General features: G+C 35.8%; 1 protein-coding gene across 7 annotated transcripts in view; it reads left to right on the forward strand.

Moving 5' to 3' along the window:
* LOC150100493 (thiamine transporter 1-like) overlaps positions 1 to 20,532 on the forward strand; it is a 344,253-nt gene that overhangs the window by 171,899 nt on the left and 151,822 nt on the right. For all 7 annotated transcript variants that reach the window (XM_090402459.1, XM_090402454.1, XM_090402455.1 and 4 more), the window contains exon 6: positions 11,141 to 11,269. In XM_090402459.1, coding sequence (XP_090258585.1) covers positions 11,141 to 11,269 — 129 coding nt within the window. The remainder of the gene's footprint in view (positions 1 to 11,140; positions 11,270 to 20,532) is intronic.

Consider the following 20,532-nt stretch of genomic DNA (forward strand, 5'->3'; position numbering starts at 1 on the left):
TGGTGTTAGTAATAACCAGTCCATGTCCTGAGCAGAAATCCAACAGATATTTGCCATTATTATTAGCTTTGCTCTTTTCTCCAAATTTTCCCAAAATATTTTTGTATGTCTCACAATCATTTCCTACTCTACCATTTAGATCCCCAACAAGGACCAACTTTTCCTTTTTCATTGTGTCAATTGCTTTTTCTAAAGCGTCAAAAAAATTCCTCCACTTCTACCTTAGTAGAACCGTCTGTGGGATCATAGGCACAAATAAGTCTCATTGTCCAGTTCCCCATTCTCATATTTGTCCACATTACTCTACTTGAGACTGACTGCCATTCAATAAGATTAGCCTTGTATTTTATGTTGAATACTATGGCTACTCCTTCTTTTCCTTGATTGTCATTTCCTGAATATAATATTTTGTATTTATTGCTCAGAAAGATCTCACCAGTTTTTGTCTTGTTTGTTTCAATCACCCCTATTATGTCGATCTGGTACTTATCTAATTCCTCAGCTAGCTCCATTTCTTTGCCATTCAGGCTTTTTATGTATATAGTACCAATCTTTAACTCTGGTGATGTTGAGTTGGGGTTTGTTTTTAGATAAGTAATTTCCTATAAATTATTTATAACTTTTTTGACAATATTTACAATGGGAAACAGTGTTGATGATCTACTGAATGCCCTGTTTTCTGTCAGAGTGTTCTTGGATTGTATGATTAAAAATTGAAGGAGGTTGGAACTTGTGTATGAATAAGTAAAACCAGTTATTTCAACCTTACTTTGGCTCAATCCAGAAAAATAATAATTTCTCAAGTGATTAACTTTTCTGATTTCTTTGAGTATTATATGGTGTATCTAAAAAGCGTATCAAAATTCAAATTATCTGTCTCTCATTCTAGTATTTGCCAATGATAATTATCATTGTGATCTTAGATAATAATCTAAGATCACTGCAAAGAGTAACCCTTGGTGCTTCTCACATAAACAGCATGCGTGAAGCATAGCTATTGTTCATTTGACCTTAATGCTTTCCATATTTAAAATTATATTAATTGATAAATTAAAGTATTCAAAGTTATTCTGCAGTCAATTGCATTGTACCTATTAAGATGAGTGCTGATGCACTCTTAAAACTTCATACACCAATAGAAATGCAATCATACTGTCAAATTAATGTGAATTTTGTGGTGAAGTTTGCATGAGCCACACATCACCACACCCAAACCTAAATGGGCATGTCACACCAGTGATATACATGTATTTATGTATATATATATATATATGTGTGTGTTTTTAAAATTCTCCTCATTTTTGCACAATCAGCAAGCATTTTAAGATTCTCAGTCAATCCACATCAAATACCAGTAACAAATATGACTCCTTCTTATATTGTGAGACCTGTGGAGTTTCCCTAATTATAAAATAATACATGTACCACACTAGAAAATTACTTCTTGTACAGATATTTCATTTTGCATATCATAAGACATCATCAGTGTGAGCAAAGAACAACAGTAAGGAATATGAACAAAAATAAAAACACACTTTAAATTAGAATCCTCTATACATGCAGTCTCATATTCATTAAGTTAAAACTGTTGGGCAAAAATGATAATGAGAAATTAAATTTATAAAAATACAACCTATTTAAGTTTAGGATAACAATTTTCCAAACTTTAGGGATGGTAATTCACTTATTATAATTTTGGTCGATAAAGTAGAGGGGTGCTTAAGGGTCAAAGCTGTATAACTGAGAGGAGACCTCCACATAGCCTTTAAAGAAAAGCGGAGAACCGACCAGGGCTTCTGACCTAATGTCCAATCCTCACCTTCTCGTGGTGCACCCTGTTGGGTATCTACTTGGATACTGAACGGACGAGGATGGGCTGGCAATTTGGGATTTAGCCGACCAAATTGTATTCTTATTGGTTAAACCAAAATATAGAATGATGGTACAACATGACAAAATTTCATGCCGGCTGGGGCGTCGCCCGGTTATACAAGGCCCCCGTTGTTTTCGCCAGGGAACCAGGGCGAACAGCGAAAAGTCAGCTACTGGAACAAATCTGAAAATAAACCCCAACTCAACATCACCAGAGTTAAAGATCGGTACTATCAACGTAAGAAGCCTGAATGGCAAAGAAATGGAGCTAGCTGAGGAATTAGATAAGTAAAAGATCGACATAATAGGGGTGACTGAAACAAAAAAGACCAAAACTGGTGAGATCTTTCTGAGCAATAAATACAAAATGTTATATTCAGGCAATGACAATCAAGGAAAAGAAGGAGTAGCCATAGTATTCAACACAAAATACTAGGCTAATCTTCTTGAATGGCAGTCAGTCTCAAGTAGAGTAATGTGGGCAAATATGAGAATGGGGAACTGGACAATGAGACTTATTTGTGCCTATGGTCCCACAGAAGGTTCTGCTAAGGTAGAAGTGGAGGAATTTTTTGAGGCTTTAGAAAAAGCAACTGACACAATGAAAAATGAAAAGTTGGTCCTTGTTGGAGATCTAAATAGCAGAGTAGGAAATGATTGTGAGACATACAAAAATATTTTGGGAAAATTTGGAGAAAAGAGCAAAGCTAATAATAATGGCAAATATCTATTGGATTTCTGCTCAGGACATGGACTGGTTATTACTAACACCATGTTCCAACATAAAAATGTGCACAAATTCACATGGAGAGAAGAGGCTAGGAATAAGAAAAGTCTCATTGACTATGTTATTGTTGATAGTGATGTTTTCTCCCTGGTGCAGGACACTAGAGTGTACAGAGGATTTGAAATTGGAAGTGATCACTATTTAGTCTTGAGCAGGATAAAATTGAATTTCATATTGAAAAGAATAACATGTAAGAAAGTTTTAAAGCGAATAAAAGTTGAGCTGCTCTCAGATGTGAACTGTAGACTAAAATACACAAAGATTATTGAAGAAAAAATGAAAGAGTTTGAGAACAGGAATCAAACCTTGGAGATTCAGTGGCAAACTCTGAAGAAAACATTGATTGATTCTGCCAGAGAGGCATGTGGTGAGGTTATCTGTAAGGATAAAAAAATCAGAACTCCCTGGTGGACACAGGAAGTTAAAGAGGCAGTGAAGGAAAAGAAGAAAGCATACCAAAAGTTCCTGTCAAATAAGTCAGCTTGTGCTCTTAGAGAATATAGAGACAAATGCAAGAATGCTGAACACTGTGTAAAACTAGCTAAACAAAAGTCATGGGAGGACTTTGGCAAGAATATAGAAAATAAATATCAAGAAGGTGGCAAAATATTCTGGAGGTTGTTGAAGAAGCTTAAGAATGGAGGAAAGAGTGCTGTAAAAGGAATTAGAGATGATAAAGGTGACATGAAAACGGAAGAAAAAGATATCCTTGAAGTATGGAGTAATTACTTTGAAAAACTGCTAAATGAAACAAGCAGTGATGACAGCACAGTGGTAAAAAACACTGACCAGGCATGCAGTCAGGAATACATATCCATACTAGAAGTAGAAAAAGCCATCAAAGGCTTGAAATGTGGAAAGGCAGCAGGAGTAGATGATATTCGACCAGAAATGCTAAAGTATGGTGGTATAAGAGTCTTACAGTGGCTGCACTGCATAGTTCAGAAAGCCTGGACAGAGGGACAAATTCCCGATGATTGTAGTACAGCTCTCATAGTACCCATATATAAAAAGGGAAATAAAACTGCATGTGAGAATTACAGAGGTATTTCCCTACTGAGTGTTCCTGGCAAGATCTATGCAAGTATACTTGAGAAACGATTGAGAAGAATTGTGGAAGAAAAGCTTGGTGAAGAACAAGCTGGATTCAGTCCAAATAGAGGCTGTTAGGATCAGATCTTCACTGTATGACAAATAGTCGAGAAAGCATGGGAATATAACAAAGATCTGTATTTAAGTTTTGTCGATCTGGAAAAGGCATATGACAAGGTGCCAAGAGAGAAGCTATTCAATACGCTTCAGTTATATGGTGTCAATGGGGCATTATATCAAGCAATACTTAGTCTTTATTTGAGTTGTAAGTCAGCAGTTAGAATTGAAGGAAGTACAGGAAGATGGTTTAATGTTAAATCTGGTGTGAGACAAGGATGTACATTATCCCCTCTGTTATTCATTATCTATATGGATCACATTATGAAGGAAAGTGGTATTAAACCTGATATCAAAATTGGAGATGTTAATGTCAGCTCTTTGCTTTATGCGGATGATGTTATACTTCTAAATAAATCTGCTACAAGTCTGCAAGATTCTCTGACTAAATTGAATAGCTGTTGTAATAGATATGGTATGAAGGTCAGCAATAAAAAGACAAAGACAATGAAAATAGGCAGAATCATTGAAAATGTCAACTGTGTTGTGAATGGAGAACCTGTGAAACAAGTAAAACATTTCAGCTATTTAGGCACGATTTTTATTGAAGATGGTAAATTAAATATAGAAATAGACAACAGAATCAGCAAAGCTGGTATGGTGGGAAGTCAATTGAATAAATTCATATGGAATAAGAGAGAAATCAGTCGGAACACTAAATTAGCTGTGTACAAGACAGTGTTCAAACCAGTTTTAACTTATGGATCTGAGAGCTGGGTCAGAAGTAAAACACTTGACCAAAGACTAGAGACCATGGATATGAGAGTCCTGAGAAAGATTATAGGCATGAACAGATGGCATCAATGGCAATATCATATTAAAAACGAGGATATTAGGAAAGAACTTGACATTGTCAGCATCCAGGAATGCGTTAGCAGAGCTAATCTCAGGTGGTATGGTCACTTAAACAGAATGGGCGAGGAAAGATTAGCAAAACAAGTGTTCTCTGCCAGGTTGGCAGCAAAACGACCCAGAGGAAGACCAAGATATAGGTGGATTGATACGGTACAAAATGCTTTAAACGATAGAAATATAAGATCTGATAATGTTGGAGTCTTGACAAGTAACAGACTGATTTGGAGGAAAATTGTAGATAGGAAATTAAAAATGATGTAATTTTTTTCATGTAGTACTATCATATCCTGTACACCCCTTGAGGGTACATGGCAGGAATTTGATGATGATGATGATGATGAAGTAGAGATTCAGCACTTTCTTTGAATAAGATTGATAGCATTCGTATTTATACATAAATCTACATAATGGTTTGATGTTTTCCATTTGATCTCATTGCTGTTGTTTTCAGTTTCGTGTTGTGCCAGGGTAGATTTGTGAAGTTATAATTCTGATGTGGTCTCGATCAGAAATATGTTTATTAACTGGTCAGTAGTAAGACAAGTTGCACAAATATGGTACTTGGTATACACCAGATAGCATCATTGGAGAAAGTTCATCCTTTGCAGAGGGTAACAGATTGTAAATTTAATTGATGGGTTTGAAATAGGCTGCACTGATTACAAAATATCAAGAATTCTGTCTTACCTTCTTTGTTCTCTCATTGGTCACTCAGCTTCATTAGAAAAATTCCACAGAATTTCTTATAAGCATAAAAAGACATTTGTGCATAGATTTTGTTTCCTGGATTTCTTGAGGATGATCAGGTGGTAGAGAAGATCCAGAGAGCAGTGACCAAACCAGTCATATTTCTGTGGAAAGCTCCCTGTGAGATAGATTGAAGGTGTGTGGTTGTAAAGTTTATTTCAGAGGCAAAAAAGAGGGAACATGATAGAAACTCATATGTTGTCAAAATGGTTCTATAAGATTGACACAAAAGAAATTTTTCAGTATGTGATGAATAGAGAGAGAACTAGGTCACCTCCAGAAGTTGTGTAAACAGAGGTGTAGTGAGGCTATGGCCAATGTGGCCCTGGCCCTAGGCACTAATTTTACATAGGCACAAAAATTGAGATTTAAAAATTTTTTTTTTTTATAATGGTGCAATTTTCTTTCCTGGCCATAGGCACCAAAATTTCTCATGACGTCTCTGTGTGTAAGTGTGCAGTTGCTAAGGGTGCACAGACTAGATTTTTTTGCTTGGAGAGTGGTGTATGATTGGAATGGATTGCAATAAATAATTGTGAGTGCCCTAACAGTGAAAAACTTTAAGGAGAGGTGATAAGTATTGTGTATAAAGGTTAGTGTTGGTCTCATTGCAGGAGACTTCTGATTCCATGGAGATGGCTTTTATAATAATAATAATAAACTTGACATCTTTAGATGCTGTTTCAGTGATGCTTGTGCCATAATGTTTAACAAATTAACATGACTGACTATCCAAGGAAAAGAATGAATAATATATTTAATAGTCAAATATTTCAACATGAAATCATCATCATTAGTCTCATCAGGCAGTTTGAATACAAAGTAGAACATGAACAGTGGATTATTTAAAATAGTGAGAGTCACATTATGTCATACAGAGAACAATGCCAGTGGTTAATAAAGGAAACATGGTATTATTATTTAAAAAGAAATGTAATAGAAAAAATTAAAAAATATAAACATAAATGGATGGAACATGTTGAAAGAATGAAAACAGAAAGATTACCAAAACAAGCCTTAAATTATAAACCATCAGGAAGAAGAAAACCAGGACATCCTCTTAAGAGATTCATCAATGACTTCTAAGGCTGGAACAGGCCACTCTAGGCCTAAATCCTTGACAGGCATGTTGATGATGAAAGAGAAACGATGATAATGCAATTAGAATAAAACTCTCCCATATCTTTGATAGTAGAGGCAGTCCTTCCGATCCTTCCAACAGCTAGAGTAAGACTTTAGCACTTTCATTAAATAAACATTTGAACTTATGGCAATAATGATGGAGTAAGCATGTTTCACATTATGGGATATTATAATCGGTGTCAATTTCTGTGTTGTGCAAATCAGATTTCTCATAAACGATTTAATATTAATGTTCGTTCACTCTTTTTTACAGTGAATGTTCAGTTTGTGTGAGTAAGAAAGGTGACAGGCATGAAACTTGGTAGATGCTGGGAAGAGCCAGAGGTGATCATTATATTTAGATGATGGGAACCAGGATGATAGTTTATTAGGAATGTTGAATGCAGCCTCTAGATTATGTGTATTAAGTATTCTAGAGATTGGTTTCAAGAATCCAGAAATCTATGGGATATTAACATTTCGTATTCTTCATTGTTGTTTGAACTTGCCGTATTGGAATGAAAAATGTGTTGTATAGTGCATTCTGAGAAGCCATTTTGATGTCTGGAAGGTTTTGCTGTTGATGTTGAATCACTGGATTTATTTTTGAGGCTCTTATATATGTACAGTAAAAACATTGAGGTTTAGAACATATATGAACACGACATAACAGAGTTTTTATAATTCCAGTTTTCTGAGAAGGCTGGTGAGCAGATTGTTGTTGAATATAGCATCCAATAAAGGTGGGTTTTCAATAAATGGAACTCAGTAGTTCACCTGATGAGGAGTGGAAAAGTAAGATGTCTAGGGAAGCTAGTTTATTTTCTTTTTCTATTTCGATCATGAAATTCATTCATGGATATAGATTGTTTGTTTGCTAGAATAGCTGGTAATGCATCTTGTTGTGGGTCCAGATGGCAAAGACATCATCTGTGTAACATAGCCAAAATGAAATTTGTATAAATGAATAAAGAATTTCTTCTAGATGTTCTAGATAAAAGTTGGTGAAAGCAGAAGAGAGTGGACTCTCCATTGCAGTCAATTCAACTTGTCTTCAAATTCTGTTCTGACAAATAAAATAACTTGAGTGGATGACAAAGTTGAATAATTTGATCATATACAGCAAAAAGATTTGGCAGACTATTTGAAGTGAATGTCCAGAGGCATACTAGTGAACAGGGATTCAATATTGCTCAATTGGAATGACTACCTCTCACTATCAAAGATATGGAAGAGGCTTATTCTAATCACACGTCATTAACATTTTTTTAAAAAATAATAATGCTATGTTTCCTCTGTTATCCATTTGTGTACTCTATCTATGTACCTAGTCTAGCCATAAATAGTTACAACCCGAACAGTGAATAAACCTGTAATCTCTCAGTAAATCATTTACAGCTTCAGCACATCCAAATCACTCATATAGCAGCATTTTTCAATGTTCAAAATGACCCCCCTTTTGCCTTCACACATGTCGGAAGTCTGTGAGGCCACATATCGATGGCAGCACACACAACATCCATCGGAAAAGCTGCCACTGCTAACTGCAAATCCACCTTCAGGCTGGCAGTGTTGGGGTGTTGTTTCTTGCAGGCTATAATCTCAAGCTCCAACCACGATTTGAAATCCATCGGATTTAGATCGGGACTTCCCGATCGATCAACAGGGCTGAGTCCTGTTGGAAGATCTACTGCAAAAGAAGCGTTGTTCAGGGTCCATACCAGGTTCCAGCACGGTGTCTTGATACAGTTTGGTGGAGGTTTGATACCTTTCTTACAGTGTGTGCGAACGTGCACACGCACACATAGAGGAGGACCTCCCACAATGAGTTGTTGATTTCATGGAGATCTAATGATAATATTAATAAAGATCTGACAAAATCAACTTAATCAGACTGTAAGAAGAAATCGCTCTCCCTACCTCCCTTTCTCTCGCTTTTTCTGCAAACACTTTTCTCTACATATCACTTCATTCAATTATTTATTATAAAATTTAGAGTATACTTATTTCTTACATTGTTTAAGATTAGCTGAGAAATTAAGGGGAAAGTTGCGTGCATGGTGGGGTGTTTCTTCTCAGTGTTTTCAAGTACAGGTAACATTATTGTGTGGTTTTCAACAAAATTGGAAGGTAGTTGTTTCTTCATTATTTAAATGTTGAAATTTTTTTCACTTGGTTATACTATAATTTAAAGATGTCAAGGAATTATATTCTTGGTTTAATCCTTTAACAAGTGTAAGCAAACAATGTTTGCATGTGAAGTATCTTTGTGACTGGGCTACTTGTATATCGAGGATGATGACTTCACATCAGTTGCTTTAGTATACCATAATGCAAAGCACACATTCTTTCAGATGTGTATAATGCGATGCATTATGGGAAGGGCCACTACCCAGACTGGTTTTAACCTTTATTGTGGTATGTTCAAGTGTGGGGACCCCTCCAAAAAGTCGTGCGAGCCTGCAGATTATCCAACAATGAGTGACCAAAGGTTCATTTAGCTCATTATTCAGTTGTGGCTCTACAAAGTGGCAAGCCCACCCCCCACTGAGCAGAGCCGAGACAAACCCAGAAGAAGCACCAAGGTTGAAGTAATGCAGAAGTCATATATTACCCATATACAAGTTGTCAAAATGTGTCGCACCTTATTATTAAAATACTCTGGATTATAGATATCAAAAGTTTTTTCCACTTGGCTATACGATAAATTAAACATGCCAATAAATTATGTTCTTCATTTAATTCTATATCCAAGTGTAAGCAAACAAAGTTTGCACGTGAAGTATTTTCACAACTGGGCTACTTGTATATAGAGGCTTATGACTTGCACTTGGATAAAGGATTAAACCAAGAATATAATTTCTTAGGGTTTGCTTGCTTTCCTGGGGGAGTAGAGCGGCTCTGCTCAGTGGTGGGTTTTTATCTGTCATTGAGTGGAGCCACTACTGAGTTTCCTGTCCTGGAGTTATTCAGGTCAGGAGTAATGAGTAGATTACTCAGAGTTTTTGGATAAATATCCCTGAACTTTAATATATCTCAATAAACGTCAAAACTGTTTTGGGCAGTAGTGGCCCTTTCCAAATGCCTTGCATTATAGGATACTAAGACAATTGGTGTGAAGTTGTTAGCATCTATATACAAGTGGTACATTTTTGAAGATACTTCAGGTGCAAACATTGTTTGCTTCCACTTGGATAAAGGATTAAACCAAGAATAAAGTTTCTTGGCATCTTTAATTTATTTCATTATATAAATTTATTTGATAAATTAAGCACATTATTTGAATCATAATGGAGGGAGGATGTAAGTCAGGAAGAAGAAAGGAAGATGTTACAGACACTGCTATGAATCACATCATTTCTAAATTGACTTTTATCAATTATTTGTTAGCTTTTTTATTCCCATATCTCATATGTTTTTATATTAAAAACAAGTGAGCCAAGTATTAATAAAGCTGGAGGTCGGTTACAGTTTAGAAATGACTCCTTGCCTGACATTATCATTTTAATTTATTGAGAATGGAAATTTCCCTCCAAAATCGAAGTACTACTATATGAGTAACAGCAGTACCACTAACTAGAAAAATAATATCAGCAAAGTACCTAAATTGCAACAAGTCTCCCACTTTGTTAATACTAATCTCAATTTATTTATTTATTAATTTTTTTTTTGAGAATTTTTATATATCCGCAGTAATCCCACCTGTGAGAGGTTCAGAACTTATGGTACAGTAGTACCAAGAGTGGTACTACTGTACCATAAGTTCAAAAAAAAATTAAGATACAGATATTTTTTTTTGAATGGCTGTAGATTTTAATTTTTTGAAAACACCGTTGGTCGGAGCCTCTTCCACAGGGCATTGTTAGCTGGAATGAATCAAAATGGGTGTGATATAAGTAGCTTTAAATAAAAATTGATATTGTCGGATTTCTGCTCGAGTTTTGGTTAATCCCTGAAAGACAGTGTTCCTTTCCAAAAAATATCCTGGTGTGTATAAGATATGTTCCTATGGTAAGGATTACATACAGACTGGGATAACAGTTGAAATCATGAAGAGTGAATATCACTCAAAAACAAAAAGAGAAATAAAGTCTTATTTCTCATGTCTTCACAGAACTCCATGATATGGATTAGTCATCCATTTCAATGCCTTATCTTGACCCTCATCCCAGGTTTTAATGTATTTAAAATTGTAAATATCCATGGCATGTTGTTTTAAAAAATAACACTAGTCTTCACAGCTTATATTTTTTTTTCTAGTGCAACTTTCTGAAAGTGCTATCAGATGTTAGCAAAATATGTGGTTATGTTCTTTTTATTCCTATTAAAGATACATATTTCTTTAAATTAATGTATTCTCAGTATACTCACTTATTCCTCATGTTACTCCTTTTAAAGTGAAGCTGTTTTAATCATATAATATCTTGAACATAATATTTAATTTTTTTTATTACATATCAAAATATTCATAAAAATAAGTTATATATAATTTGTGTTTGAATGTTAAGTCTTGTTATTTCAGAATGTGCATATCATTTTTTATTGCAGAAAGATTTCTGTTTGAAATGTAAAGAAGCTTTCTCTGTAATCTTTAGAGAACTTAAGGTCAATTATTCCAATTCAGTGATTCTTAAATGGTCTTTGTGGTGGGCTTTGGCCACCTGTATGAATTTGCAGGTAAATTTTTTTTCATTTATGTTAAAAAAAAATTTAATATTTGCCATTTCTAAATGAAAATGAAAATTGTCCTGAAAGACCATCTCATTAACAAACAATTGATTCTTAATTCCCATAAAAAAAAAAAAAAACTCCACTTTCTTAATGTGCTAGACTTGCTACCCTTTCTCATCCAAACAAGCCATTATATGATAAAAGTCATATAAAGATTCTTTATGCCCAAGGAGAAGATGCCTTTTGGTTTGGAAGTTTTTCAAACCAAAAGGCATTTGTTTTTGTTGATGAACGATAGGAATTCCATACCTTCCTCTGTAACAAAAGGAAGTTTTGATTAAAATCAGTATGGAAAATTGTGTGCTGATCTATATCATCATCAAATTCCTGCCATGTACCCTCAAGGGGTGTACAGGATATGATAGTACTACATGAAAAAAATTACATCATTACTAACTTCCTATCTACAATTTTCCTCCAAATCAGTCTGTTACTTGTCAAGACTCCAACATTATCAGATCTTATATTTTAATCGTCTAAGGCACTTTGTACCGTATCAATCCACCTATATCTTGGTCTTCCTCTGAGTCGTTTACCTGCCAACCTGGCAGAGAACACTTGTTTTGCTAATTTTCTTCGCCCATTCTGTTTAAATGACAACACCACCTGAGATTATCTCTGTAATGCATTCCTGGATGCTGACAATGTCAAGTTCTTTCCTAATATCCTCGTTTTTAGTATGACATTGCCATTGATGCCATCTGTTCATGCCTATAATCTTTCTCAGGACACTCATATCTGCGGTCTCGAGTCTTTGGTCAAGTGTTTTACTTCTAACCCAGCTCTCAGATCCATAAGTTAAAACTGGTGTGAACACTGTCTTGTATACAGATAATTTAGTATTCCGACTAATTTCTCTCTTAATTCCATATGAATTTATTCAATTGACTTCCCACCATACCAGCTTTGCTGATTCTGTTGTCTATTTCTATATTTAATTTACCATCTTCAGTAAAAATCATGCCTAAGTAGCTGAAATGTTTTACTTGTTCCACAGGTTCTTCATTCACAACACAGTTGACATTTTCAATGATTCTGCCTATTTTCATTGTCTTTGTCTTTTTGTTGCTGATCTTCATACCATATCTATTACAACAGCTATTCAATTTAGTCAGAGAATCTTCAGACTTGTAGCGGATTTTTTAGAAGTATAACATCATCCGCATAAAGCAAAGAGCTGACATTAACATCTCCAATTTTGATATCATGTTTAATACCACTTTCCTTCATAATGCGATCCATATAGATAATGAATAACAGAGGGGATAATGCACATCCTTGTCTCACACCAGATTTAACATTAAACCATCTTCCTGTACTTCCTTCGATTCTAACTGCTCACTTACAACTCAAATAAAGACTAAGTATTGCTTGATATAATGCCCCATTCACACCATATAACTGCAGCGTATTGAATAGCTTCTCTCTTGGCACCTTGTCATATGCCTTTTCCAAATCGAAATTTGGAAAAGGCAAACGAAAACAAAAATTAAATACAGATCTTTATTATATTCCCATGCTTTCTCGACTATTTGTCGTAAAGTGAAGATTTGATCCTGAACAGCCTCTATTTGGCCTAAATCCAGCTTGTTCTTCACCAAGCTTTTCTTCCACAATTCTTCTCAACCGTTTCTCAAGTATACTTGTATAGATCTTGCCAGGAACACTCAGTAGGGAAATACCTCTGTAATTCTCACAATCAGTTTAATTGCCCTTTTTATATATGGGTACTATGAGAGCTCTACTCCAATCATCGGGAATTCGTCCCTCTGTCCAGGCTTTCTGAACTAGGCAGTGCAGCCACTGTAAGACTCTTATACCACCATACTTCAGCATTTCTGGTCGAATATCATCTACTCCTGCTGCCTTTCCACATTTCAAGCCTTTGTTGGCTTTTTCTACTTCAAGTATGGATATGTATTCCTGACTACATGCCTGGTCATCACTTCAAGGATACCTTTTACCACTGTGCTGTCATCACTTCAAGGATATCTTTTTCTCTCGTTTTCATGTCACGTTTATCATCTCTAACTCCTTTTACAGCACTCTTTCCTCTATTCCTAAGCTTCTTCAACAACCTCCAGAATATTTTGCCACCTTCTTGATATTTATTTTCTATATTCTTGCCAAAGTCCTCCCATGACTTTTGTTTAGCTAGTTTTACACAGTGTTTAGCATTCTTGCATTTGTCTCTATATTCTCTAAGAGCACAAGCTGACTTATTTGACAGGAACTTTTGATATGCTTCCTTCTTTTCCTTCACTGCCTCTTTAACTTCCTGTGTGTCCACCAGGGAGTTCTGATTTTTTTATCCTTGCAGACAACCTCACCACATGCCTCTCTGCCAGAATCAATCAATGTTTTCTTCAAACTTTGCCACTGAATCTCCAAGGTTTGATTCCTGTTCTCAAACTGTTTCATTTTTTCTTTAATAATCTTTGTGTATTTTAGTCTACAGTTCCCATCTGAGAGCTGCTCAACTTTTATTCACTTTAAAACTTTCTTACATGTTATTCTTTTCAATATGAAATTCAATTTTATCCTGCTCAAGACTAAATAGTGATCACTTCCAATTTCAAATCCTCTGTACACTCTGGTGTCCTGCACAAGGGAGAAAACATCACTATCAACAATAACATAGTCAATGAGACTTTTCTTATTCCTAGCCTCTTCTCTCCATGTGAATTCGTGCACATTTTTATGTTGGAACATGGTGTTAGTAATAACCAGTCCATGTCCTGAGCAGAAATCCAACAGATATTTGCCATTATTATTAGCTTTGCTCTTTTGTCCAAATTTTCCCAAAATATTTTTGTATGTCTGACAATCATTTCTTACTCTGCTATTTAGATCCCCAACAAGGACCAACTTTCCTTTTTCATTTTGTCAGTTGCTTTTTCTAAAGCCTCAAGAAATTCCTCCACTTCTACCTTAGTGGAACCTTCTGTGGGACCATAGGCACAAATAAGTCTCATTGTCCAGTTCCCCATTCTCATATTTGCCCACATTATTCTACTTGAGACGGACTGCTATTCAAGAAGATTAGCCTCGTATTTTGTGTTGAATACTATGGCTACTGCTTCTTTTCCTTGATTGTCATTGCCTGAAGATAATTTTGTATTTTGTATTTATTGCTCAGAAAGATCTCACCAGTTTTTGTCTTTTTTGTTTCAGTCACCCCTATTATGTCAATCTGGTACTTATCTAATTCCTCAGCTAGCTCCATTTCTTTGCCATTCACGCTTCTTATGTTGATAGTACCGATCTTTAACTCTGGTGATGTTGAGTTGGGGTTTGTTTTCAGATATGTTCCAGTAGCTGACTTTTCGCTGTTTGCCCTGGTTCCCTGGTGAAAACAATGGGGCCTTGTTGTATAAACTTATATAATCTAAAGTAAAGTGACTTCCTGCGATGAGTCTTTGGACTCCTTGGAAGGGTCATGTAATAATAATAATAATCTCAGAAATCATTTCGTAGATTTACTTGATGCTTATACTTGGATATCCTGTTTGACACATCAGCTTGTAACATAGGTAATAATAAATGTACATATCATATCAACTGTTAAATATCAAACATTGAAAATTGGATGGATAAACGGTGAATAGTGTTTTTGTGAATGTGTAGAGTGAATTTGTGGGGGAATGTTCATGATTTAGTAGAGAGAGAGAGAGATGGATGGATGTGGTACAGTTCAACGGATTTCCTGTTGATGTCCCAGCTACTGTAGAGTCGGAGTAAATATAAAGATGTGCAGTTTGGCAACAAAAGAACAGATAAAAAAAATCAGAATAAAATCAATAACTGAAAAGATCAGGTAAACAAGTAAAATCAAAGCAGATTGAAAAAGCTTACGTAATGCAGTAACTAGTTTTTAGGTCTTTGAATTAACTATTTAGAGTGAGATCAGGCAATATCTGGAGGAGATAATGAATTATAATGATGAGGTTTAATGGAATATTAACATCACTGAGAAAGGATTAAATCTAATTTTAATACTTCCAATATTTCGTCTCCATCACAGAGACATCTTCGGCGATTACAAAAACTTTTTTGTATTAACACACACACACACCAAATACAATACAAAGTGAAACTAAAGTCCTATCTAGGTGGTGCGTCCTCTGTGGGCATTTGCAGGTGGCCTGGGATGTAAAGAGGGATCTCTGATAATTAAAGTTTCCCAAATTTTGGGAATTTTAATGCAACTGTATTTGTTTAAATTAGGTTGATTTCTGAGTGCAGATGCAGATTCAAAGAATAGCCTTTCTTTTTTGAATTTACTATGGTGGAGCATGATAGTTTTTTTCCAGGAGATCCTGTGGGATGTATCCAAAACATGGTCTGCAAGTCCAGATTGACCATAATCGTGTTTGCAGATGCGAGAACCGTGTTCTTCTAACTAGAAGGATGCTGACCTGCCTGTTTGTCCAAAGTAGGCAAGTTTCCAGGAACAAGGTACTCTATATACACCAGGCACTGAAAGAGGAGGGAGCTGCTCTTTAGTGGAGCAGATAAGGGTAGCAAGTTTACGGTGGGGCTTAAAAGCTGTATGGAGGTTGTACGTTTTTAATGATCTGGCTATTTTTTTCTGAAGTACCACGGTTGTAAGGAATGGTGATAGCGTTTCTGAAGTCCTTCTGAAGAGATGATCAGGGAATGGGGAAGGACTTGATTATTTTTTTAATTCTGTAGTCATTATAGCCATTGGAAGGTGTTGTGTATGTGTTTGAGTTCGGTTGAAAGGGCAGTTTTACTGGAACAAAGATTGTGGCCCTATTGGTCAGAGTTTTAATGATGCCATATTGCTGGGAAGGGTGGTGGTGGGAGAGTTTGTGAATGTATCCGCCTGTATAAGCAGGTTTTCTATATACAGAGAAAGAAAGGTTAGCATTAGGAAGGCATGTTACTAAGGTGTCTAGGAAGGGTAAACTATTGTTATTTTCCTTTTCCATCGTAAACTGGATTCTTGGATGTAGATTATTGAGGTGACTGAATAAGGAATCTAATGTGTCTGGGCCATGAGGCCAAATAGAGAACACATCATCTACATATCTTAGCCAGATAGAAGGTTTTGGATGGGAAGAGTCAATGGCTCGTTTTTCAAAATTTTCCATGTAATAATTGGCAAGAGGGGGGAACCCATAGCAGTTCCCTCTATCTGTTTGTAGATTTTGTTCTTCCAAGAGAAATAACCAGAGTTGATGGCAAAGGAAAAGAGCTCTAAGATATCAGAAGAAAAAACATTTTTTAAGAGTGTTAAGGTGTCAATTAAGGGAATATTTGTATACAAAGAGATGATTTCAAAGCTGACCAATATATCTGTATTATTTAAAGTAAGATTTTGAATTAAGTTTTTAAAATGGGTGGAGTTTTTTTACATAAGATGAGGTAAGACCAGTGAGGGGAATCAAAGAATTAGCTAGCTGCTTTGATAATTTGTAGCAAGGTGCATTGGTAGCATCTACAGGTCTTAGGGGAGAATTAGGTTTGTGGATTTTGGGTAAACCGTATATCCGGGGAGGGGGACAAGAACAGAATGGTTTGAGTTTTTTTGTAATGTCAGGAGGCTAGGAAGAAACTTTTTTAAGTAGATTTTTTAATTTTTGAACTTGAGTTTTTGTGGGATTTTGTTCTAGTGGTATGTAGGTAGCGCAATCACGGAGAATAATATCCATTTTCCGATTATATTCTGAGGCGTTGAGAACAACAGTGGCATTACGCTTATCAGCTCTGGTGATGACAATACTTTTTTCTTTCCATAATTTTTTGATGGCAGAGAGTTGACTAGGAGATAAATTAACTTTAGGAGGTGAAGAACGGGAGAGAAAGTTAGCTACGTCAAATCTGATGTTATTGCCTGTTTCTGGAGCTAAGTTACAGATTCTGCATTCGATGTTGTACATAATATCCAATACCGGAACTTCAATAGGTGCGACGGCAAAATTGTGTCTGAGGCTTTGGGCACTAAAGGCATCTTCGCTAAGTCTTTTAGAAGATAGGTTGACTACTGTATGGAGCGGTTGAACTTCAGGTAGCGGTTTAGATTTGCAAAGGTCTATTTTCCTTAGCATCTCAGAAGCTTCCTCTCAAAAAGAATTCCAAAAAATAAAAAATAAGCACATCAAAAAGTTCAATAACCGCTCCATACAGTAGTCAACTTATCTTCTAAAAGACTTAGCAAAGATGCCGTTAGTACCCTAAGCCTCGGAAACAATTTTACTGTCACACCTATTGAAGTTCCGGTATTGGATATTATGTATAAAATGAACGCGGAATCTGTCACTTAGCTCCAGAAACAGCCAATAACATCAGACTTGACATAGCTAACATCCTCTCCCGTTTTTCACCTCCTAAAGTTAATTTATCTTCCAGTCATCTCTCTGCCCTCAAAAAATTACGGAAAGAAAAAAGTATTGTCATCACCAGAGCTGATAAGGGTAATGCCACTGTTGTTCTCAACACCTCAGAATATAATGGGAAAATGGATATTATTCTCCGTGAGCATGCTACCTACATACCACTGGAACACAATCCCACAAAAACTCAAGTTCAAAAATTAAAAAACCTACTTAAAAAAGTTTCTTCCTGGCCTCCTGACATTACAAAAAAACTCAAACCATTCTGTTCTCGTCCCCCCCAGATATACGGTTTACTCAAAATTTACAAATCTAATTTTCCCCTAAGACCTATAGTAGATGCCACCAAATGCACCTTGCTACAAATTATCAAAGCAGCTAGCTAATTCTTTGATCCCCCTCACTGGTCTTACCTCAACTTATGTAAAAAAACTCCACCCATTTTAAAAACTTAATTGAAAATCTTACTTTAAATAATACAGATATATTGGTCAGCTTTGACATCATCTCTTTGTTTACAAATATTCGCCTAATTGACACTTTAACACTCTTAAAAAAGTTTTTCCTTCTGATATCTTAGAGCTCTTTTCCTTTGTGTCAACTCTCGTTATTTCTCTTGGAAGAACAAAATCTACAAACTGATAGAGGGAACTGCCATAGGTTCCCCCCCTCTCATCCTCCTCTTGCCAATTATTACATGGAAAATTTTGAAATACGAGCCATTGACTCTTCCCCTCTAAAACCTTCTATCTGGCTAAGATATGTAGATGATGTGTTCTCTATTTGGCCCCATGGCCCAGACACATTAGATTCCTTCCTCAGTCACTTCAATAATCTACATCCAAGAATCCAGTTTACGATGGAAAAGGAAAATGACAATAGTTTACCCTTCCTAGACACCTTAGTAACACGCCTTCCTAATGGGAACCACTTCTTTCTCTGTATATAGAAAACCTACTCATACAGGCAGATACATTCACAAACTCTCCCACCACCACACCTCCCAGCAATATGGCATTATTAAAACTCTGACCAATAGGGCCACAATCTTTGTTCTAGTAAAACTGCCCTTTCAACCGAACTCAAACACATACACAACACCTTCCAATGGCTATAATGACTACAGAATTAAAAAAATAATCAAGTCCTTCCCCATTCCCCGACCATCTCTTCAGAAGGAGTTCAGAAATGCCATCACCATTCTTTATATCCGTGGTACTTCAGAAAAAAAATAGCCAGATCATTAAAAACGTACAACCTCCATACAGCTTTTAAGCCCCACCGTAAACTTGCTATCCTTATCTGCTCCACTAAAGAGCAGCTCCCTCCTCTTTCAGTGCCTGGTGTATATAGAGTACCTTGTTCCTGGAAACTTGCCTACTTTGGACAAACAGGCAGGTCAGCATCCTTCCAGTTAGAAGAACATGGTTCTCACATCTGCAAACACGATTATGGTCAATCTGGACTTGCAGACCATGTTTTGGATACATCCCACAGGATCTCCTGAAAAAAAACTACCATGCTCCACCATAGTAAATTCAAAAAAGAAAGGTTATTCTTTGAATCTGCATCTGCACTCAGGAATGAACCTAATTTAAACGAATACGGTTGCTTTAAACTTACCAAAATTTGGGAAACTTTAATTATCAGAGATCCCTCTTTACATCCCAGGCCACCTGCAAATGCCCACAGAGGGCGCACCACCTAGATAGGACTTTAGTTTCACTTTGTATTGTATTTGTGTGTGTGTTGCTACAAAAAGTTTTTGTAATCGCCGAAGATGTCTCTGTGTCGGAGACGAAATACTGGAAGTATTAAAATTTTAATCCTTTCTCAGTGCTGTTAATATTCCATTAAACCTCTAACATGAATTCTTCACAGCACTTAAGCCTCAACACACGTATGTTAACTAGTATTAGGAACATCAGAAATAAGAGAAATGAGTTTGTGGTACATCCTCAGTTACCAAGTTTTATTTATTGGCATAAATGAAACTTGGATAACTCAGGATATGAATTCAGATAAAAATAGAAATGGAAGAATATATTTCTATTTTTATAGAAGTTTAAAGTTATAAACAGAGAAGAGAAATTGGAAGTTCTTCCACTTGTATAAATTAAAGATGCCAAGAAATTATATTCTTGGTTTAATCCTCTATCCAAGTGTAAGCAAAGAAAGTTTGTGCCTGAAGTATTTTCAGGACTGAGCAACTCGTATATAGAAGCTAATGACTTCGCATCACTTGCCATAGTAGCCCAGTCCTGAAAATACTTCAGGTGCAAAATCTGTTTGCTTACACTTGAATAAAACATTAAACTAAGAATATAATTTCTTGGCATCTTTAATTTATAGAATAACTAAGTGGAAAACATTCCAACAAATTTCTCTAATCCATAATATTTTGATAACAAGGTGTGATGCCATTTGGCTGCTCATATGAAAATATGACTTCTGCATTACTTCAACCTTGTTTTGATGATGAGACCTCAATAAGTGTCAAAACTGGTCTGGGTAGTAACCCTTCCTAATGAATAGCATTATACATCTCCTTATGGAGATATGCTTTGCATTATGGGATACTAAGGCAAGTGATGTGAAGTCATTAGCTTCTGTATACGAATTGTATAGTCCTGAAAATACTTCAGGTGCAAACTTTGTTTGCTTACACTTGGATAAAGGATTAAACCAATAATATAATTTCTTGGCATCTTTAATTTAAAGAAGAGAAATATTGTCAGTGATAGTGAAAGAATTATGCACAATCAAAGTTGAGATACAAGTAATATATCCACAGGTTTTGAGTCTGAGATAAATAGGATAAGATATCCATCTGGAGGATTTAACACCCTT

This window comes from Typopeltis vanoorti, chromosome 13, assembly GCF_054136105.1.
Source record: "Typopeltis vanoorti isolate ZY-2024b chromosome 13, IOZ_Tvanoo_1.0, whole genome shotgun sequence".
Classification (NCBI taxonomy): Eukaryota; Metazoa; Arthropoda; class Arachnida; order Uropygi; family Thelyphonidae; genus Typopeltis; species Typopeltis vanoorti.